At 49.6% G+C, this 6,489-nt stretch overlaps 1 protein-coding gene across 1 annotated transcript; it reads right to left on the bottom strand.

Moving 5' to 3' along the window:
* Window positions 1–268: 268 nt before the first annotated feature.
* LOC103609560 (melanocortin receptor 5-like) lies at window positions 269–1,210 on the bottom strand. Its single transcript, XM_008593866.1, is given in 2 exon segments — window positions 269–332; window positions 795–1,210. Coding segments are annotated over 2 exon segments (480 nt in total).
* Window positions 1,211–6,489: the final 5,279 nt, after the last annotated feature.

Genomic DNA, 6,489 nt, shown 5'->3' with positions numbered 1-6,489 from the left:
TGCTTTTGTCACAGCATGAGTGCTTTGGAACATTTTGATTTTTCTTTTTCTATAGAGATGAAATAATAAATGTTTTGAATAAAAGATATATCATCATGTAAAAGGTTAAGTAAAAAATATAAATAAAGCAAGATTCATGTGGTCATCATCCACACTTGCACTAGACATCTGTGGTCCGTCTCTTTCTTTCCTCGCCGACGCCACACCACCTATTCAGGTCCAGCGAGTCCTGCGGAGCTGGTCTCTGGCAGAGAGGAGATCTCTGAGCCTAATCACTGTGGGGGCACGCGTGGCAGCAAATAGTCTCTCTCAAGGTCTTCTGTATCTCTTGGCTGCGGAAGGCATACATCAGAGGGTCAATCACAGAGTTACACATGATAAGCACAAGGTACATATTGAAGTGGGACATGAAGCAAGAGCAGTAGAGGTTCTGAGGGCACAAAATCATCAGCATGAGATGGAGGAAGAAACGAGCCCGGCACACGATGAAGATGCCCAGCAGCATGGCGAGGGTGACGGTGCCCTGCGTGCTGCTCCTCTGCCACATGGCACTGTACCTGGGCAGAGGTGCCATCCGCCTGACATGGGTCCGTGCCAGGAGGAACACGTGTATGTGCAGAGACAGCACGAGGAACAGCATAGTGAAGAACATGGAAACGTAAGTGGATTCGTAGTAAATAATGAAAACAATGCCGCAGCCTGTGCGAAACACCCAGACGCACACCATGATCACTCCAGAGTGCCTGGCCATCATTATGTGGTGGTAGCACAGGGCACAGAAGATGGTGACATACCTATCCACTGCAATGGCCAGCAGACTGCACATCGAGGTGACGACGGAAATGCGGATCATGGAGCCAAACACGTTGTCAATGTGATGCACAAAAGCGTCTGCCATCACCAGGTGCTTGTTACTTATCAAGTATATGGTGACGGTCTCCCAGGCATTGGACATGCTCATCAACATGTCAGCCACTGCTCAGCTGCACACGAAGTACACGGGAGAATGCAAGTTCTTGCTGTTCATGATGGCACCTATGACCAGGATGTTCTCCAAGAGGCTGATGAAACCCAAAGTCAGAAACACCTCCGCAGCGATGCCCATGTCTTCACATGGCGAAGACTTGTTTTTGACATTCGGTCCTGAAAGGTTGCCATGTGTGGCATTCAGGTTGAGATCCAAGAAATACAGGTAAAATGAGGAATTCATTGCTGGAGAAGAATGCCTCCTCTTCTTGGCAGCAAATCTACTGTAAAACAGTTTTTTAATTCCCAATCCAGAGAAGTTAACAGTCTACCAAAGAAGTACAACAGCACACAAAAAGCAAGCACAGCCTACGAAAGGGAGGGCTGAACACGACACGTGTGAGGAATGGCTCGACCTGCCCCATCTGATACGTGCTTCTGATGCCAGGAATCCTCTCTCTCCCACGTGTAGGCTGCAAGTTTTCACCCTCTCCAGCTCCTCCTTTCAGCTGCTATTCTTTAACGTACCTTTTAATAGAGTGACATTCATCTCTGTGTGCCCAGCACAGCTTCACTTTTTATGCCTGTTGTCCTGGCACCTGAGTTGACTCTCAAAAGTGTCCCCAATTCATAAGCTACAGAATCCCGGCTAGTCTCCCAGTTTTCACATTCCTAAGGCTACATTTGCCTCAACCGAGCTCAGATTTCTGAAAACTATACAGACCCATGTTTTCTTAAGAGACGCAGGTAGGGGCAACCTTAACGTTTGCTAAGACTGCACCACAGTGGTCTGTCACCTTGTGCATAATCACATATAAATTAGTCACCTTTACTTTGTAAGCTTAGTTGCATGTACATGTGAAAATTGAGGAAAACAGCATGACATTTTCCCTTAATAAATCTTTCCCCCTGACTTCTGCATTATCTGAAATGGCAGGAAGTCTGATTAATAGACAGTTTTATAAGTTGCGCATGAGCAAAGTATGAAGAAACAGGCGATTTAAATCTAGTAAGTTCAAGAGCAAGACACTTCACTCATTTGTCCTCACAATTTCTTCATGATTTATATTCAAAAATCCCCTTGCCCTCCAGACTCATAGCACATGGGGAGAGAGAACTTCTGTCCTCATCTTCACCATTAATACCGATCATCATAAGCATTTACTGAAGTGCAATCACTTGCTATGTATTTATGTACAGTTCTATCTCAGAGATATCAACAAGTTATGCAATTATTTAAGAAAAGCATGGACGACCTGGCTGTCACCTCCCACCCTCCTCCACATGCAGGGTCAGCATGGTTTTGCATTCGTTTCCAGGCGATTTCTAGCAACTAGCGTGTGGCTGTTTACCGGGGCTCTCCTGGGCTTGACATGGGCTCCCGCTTCCACGGCTGTGCCTGCGCCTCCCGGGTGGTCTCCCTGAGCTGCACGGGCGCTGTAGCCGCCGCCCCACCTTCATTCCGCAGCCCTGCCCGAGCTGCTGCACTGCCTCTGCCAGCCCCTGCTTGCATCCCATGACTTAAACTCCTCCTCAAGAACTGTCTCTGCTGTGCCTGGTCTGTAAATAAAACATGCTTTTGCTACTACAGCAAAAAGGGAAAAGATCGTTTACTCTGGCCAAGAATCTGGCTTTTTTTTTTTTCCTTTTTGTCTTTTTTTTACTGACCGGTAACGGGATCGCAACCCTCGGTGTCGCACCCGTACCGGGGATGGCAATGGGATCGCGACCCTCGGTGTTGCGCCCGCGCCGCGCTCAGCCAGTGAGCGGGAACCAGTCTCCACATGGGATCCGAACCCTCGGCGGGAGCGCTGCCACGCTCCCAAGCGGCGCACTCTCCAGTGTGCCACCGGGCCGGCCCAAGAATCTGGCTTTTGACACTACTTTCTGGACCTCCCATTTCTCTGATACCTAAAACACTGACCTTCAACCCACAAAGGATCTTTATTTTACAAGTGATGGGCAGATGCGTAAGTGGCCCAGGGCAAAATGCATGGGGTGGCTGGACTACTGGGCTTTCTTTGGGCTTCGCGCTTGATCAGACCACCTTTCCAACAAATGCAAGCACAATCTGGGTGGTCTAACACCACAGGGAGGCCTAGTGCCATGCTGAGAGCCACAGGACAGAACTCTGCGAAGACAGTCTTATGTTGAGAACAGATTCAAGCATTCCCCTATTTGTTCCTCATATTCCAGGTCTGCAAAAGGTCCTGGTTTCCTAACAGTGTGCTCAAAGTGGAGACTTCTAATAAAGGTGGTTGCCTGGGCTGCATGGCCCACTACCTCACACTGGTTGCAGTTGCGCATTGCTAAGCTCCGTCTGCAGGTGCTGTACTGAGTGCTGAGCATGAATTTCCTCTCTTAATATTTACAAAAACCCTAGGAGGTGGGTACTATTATCATTCCCATCTCACAAAGGAGGTTATGCAGCAAACCCAAATTCCTGAGGCTGGAAAGTAGCAGAGCTGGGACTTGCACCTGGCGGCCTGGCTGGAGAGCCAGCCTTTCACCTGGCATGACACTGCTGTTCCAAAGAGCCCTGGTGGCCAGCAGGCATTATTATAAAATGCTACTGGATTTGATTACAGTTTTCTTGTCTTTGTACTCTTTATTAGATTTTGTTATTTAGGTTACCCTGACTTTGGTTTAAAAAAATGAAGGAGAGATTTCAATTATTTTTCTATTCTGAAACAGTTCAACAAGTAGAGTAGGAATTATCTGTTTCTCTCAGGAAAACAATTGAAGCAAGGTCAACAGAGCTACGAGAATATAGGCTAAGCTCTTGAAGTGTCCCTGTCATTGGATATGTTCTGTCTCCCAAATAGTGTCCTAATAACTTTACTTCACACACAGTAACATGGCTTTCTATGAGCCACTGAATTCCACATGAACTGCTCCTCTCCCAGTGAAAGGCCAGAGTAACCATGCAACAAACACAGCCGTTTATTTTGGTTTATGTCTTGAGCAGTGACAACAGAGATGATCCTCAGTTCAAGTGCATGGAGAAAATACATGGAGTCATATCTGTGAAGGCTCCCGAGGGTGAAATCTACTTGGACATCTTATGTCATGGGCTGGGTTCCCTGAGACGCACTCTGAGAGGAGTTTACTGTGCAGGATGTTATGTAGAAGCCCCCTGGGGGCCAGACCTGCTGAGGGTGGGGCTGGGGGTGGGAAGAGAGCAGGAGAAGCAGAGCTGCCAGGCAGGCCAGCAGGCTCAGCCCTTGCACCCTGCCTGGCTTGGTCACCAGAAACATGCTGCCTCGGGGAAGATGTGAGGTCTGCCAGGACATGGCCAAGACTGACCCCAAGAGAGCTGAAGCTGGAGGAGGTTGCTGGCCACCCCTGCAGCTGGGCAGCAAGTCCTCTCTTGAAGGGGGTCTGGGTGGCACATCTCTTTATCTATTGCTCAGGACATCAGCAAACTCTTATTTCATGTCATCTCTGTGCCAAAGCCCATGTTAAACGCCAGTGACGGTCAGGCCAAGTGGACTGTGAGTCCTTAGCAGAGGCAAAACTTACCTGGGTGAGACACTGAGAGGGCAAGACACGATTCCAAAAAGTTAAATTTTACTTATTTTAAAACTGCAAGGATTACAAAACACTTTTGTGTATTACCTTATTTGATCCAGGATAGCTGGGAGGTGTTAACGTTGTTGCCATTTTCGTAGATGCAGACTGCTGAGGCTCGGCAAAGCTGAGTGGAGTTTCTGACACCACTTGGCTGATAAGCGGTGACACCAGCTGTTGAACCCAGATCTTCCCTTCCCAAAGCCCACACTTATGCAGACACACCCACCATGACCCATGAACATTAGACAAGAGTCCTAAATGTGCACCGAGTTTCCGATCTTACTTATGAAAAGAGAAAAGGGAATGAACATTTGTTTAGAGCCTACAGTGCCCGACACCGTGGTCTGCATGTCCACATCCTCGGCGGATTCTCCCAGCAACCCTGTGCAGTAATGTCCTTCCCACCGTCCACGGATGAGGAAACCCAGGCTCAGCGCGGTCGTGTGGCTGCTGATGAAAGGAGGACTCGGCCTCTGGATCCAGGCTTAGCCCAGGGCCTGGGGAAGCCGGTCTTGTGTTCGGTCCACGGAGGAGGAAATGTGGCGCCCCAGGACTGCAGGGACAGGTGGACCGGGGTGGCGGCGGCTGCGGGAGCGCAGGGGGTGGGACGCCGGCGGCCCAGGTTGACACGACACCGGGCAAGGGGCGTGGGATGGCGGCCAGCCAGGAGCACCAAGCGGGGAGAAGCTGGCTTCTCTGAGGAAGGGAAAGAATGCCAGGTGCCTGGGGAGGGGAAGGGGCGAGGTGACGCGATGCTCCGCGAGGGACTGGAAGAGCAGGGGAAGCCCGGCGGGGTCCCAGGCCCAGCGGGAGGCTGTCAGGTTCGCAGCGTCAGACCTGGCTCCGCAGTGACAGCGGAATCGCAACGCAGTCCTCCCCGACAGACCCGAGTGTCCAGACTGAACACAAAGCATGGCCTGGAACCAGGAGGTGCTGCAGGGCGAGACCCTCGCCACACCAGCTCCAGCGCCCCCTCAGGTGGCAAAGGGAGCGCTCGGAGTCTGGGGATTTGGTGTGCGGATTTGGGGACTGTCGAGCTAGGTGACCGTGCTACTTGTCGGGCTCTTTTACCTGCCGGTAATCCTGCCGACTGGGCCTACTGTGGAGCTAGGGCTGGGTCTGGAGCTCACACGCAGGTCTATGAGCTAGGTAACGGGGCAAAGCGGCCCTCGGAGCCTTGGATGAAGTAGGAATAGTCTTTATTCAGCACACTCAACACTATGAGCTAAGCAGTGCACCGAGAAACTCGGAAACTCAACTGCTACCAGCAAAAGTCCAAAGAAAAACTGAAACTGAGCAGCTGCCAGCAGAGTAAACAAGCTCTATTCTTAGATGTGAGCTCTCTGCAGCCAGCCTGCCTCACACGCTGCAGAACACACAAAAGCAGTTAACTAGAAAGATACGTGGGTGCACATGCACACTAACTCCACCCACGCACGACTTGTTTACAAGGAATGTGCTGCTTGACCCCCAGCCAGACCTGAGCCGAGGGAGCCTGACTAGATTATTCTATTTTCCCCACAGGGGCTTTTCAATTTTTTATTTTGTTTTTCATTTGTGTTTCATGTTTTGGTTTTTTGGTTTTGGTTTTGGGGTTTTTGTTTGGTTTGGGTTTGTTTGTTTGACCACCAGAAAGACACGATCTCTGTAATGTCATGACACATCCAGCTGTGTAGATTGAGATTCTCTAAGTCCTTGGGGAGGGTTATTTTCAAAATCCCACGTACCTCTCATCTGTGAACAGAATTCAGTAAGCATCCTTTGTACTTAGTATAAAGCTAAGAATGTTGGAGAGAAAACTGAAGAGAGAGAGTCCTGTTTTAGAAGGACAAAAATCCTAACAAATAAGTTTAACTTACTGTGTTCCTTTTAAAGGGCATAATATTGCCACTAGAGGAACACTCTGAGATTTCTCAGCCCAACGGTTGGATATTCATTGGGAAGTCACCC

Source organism: Galeopterus variegatus, unplaced genomic scaffold (assembly GCF_000696425.1).
Source record: "Galeopterus variegatus unplaced genomic scaffold, G_variegatus-3.0.2 Scaffold9765, whole genome shotgun sequence".
Taxonomy (NCBI): Eukaryota; Metazoa; Chordata; class Mammalia; order Dermoptera; family Cynocephalidae; genus Galeopterus; species Galeopterus variegatus.
The sequence above is the reverse complement of the archived record's forward strand: the minus strand, read 5'-3'. Positions and strand labels throughout refer to the sequence as shown.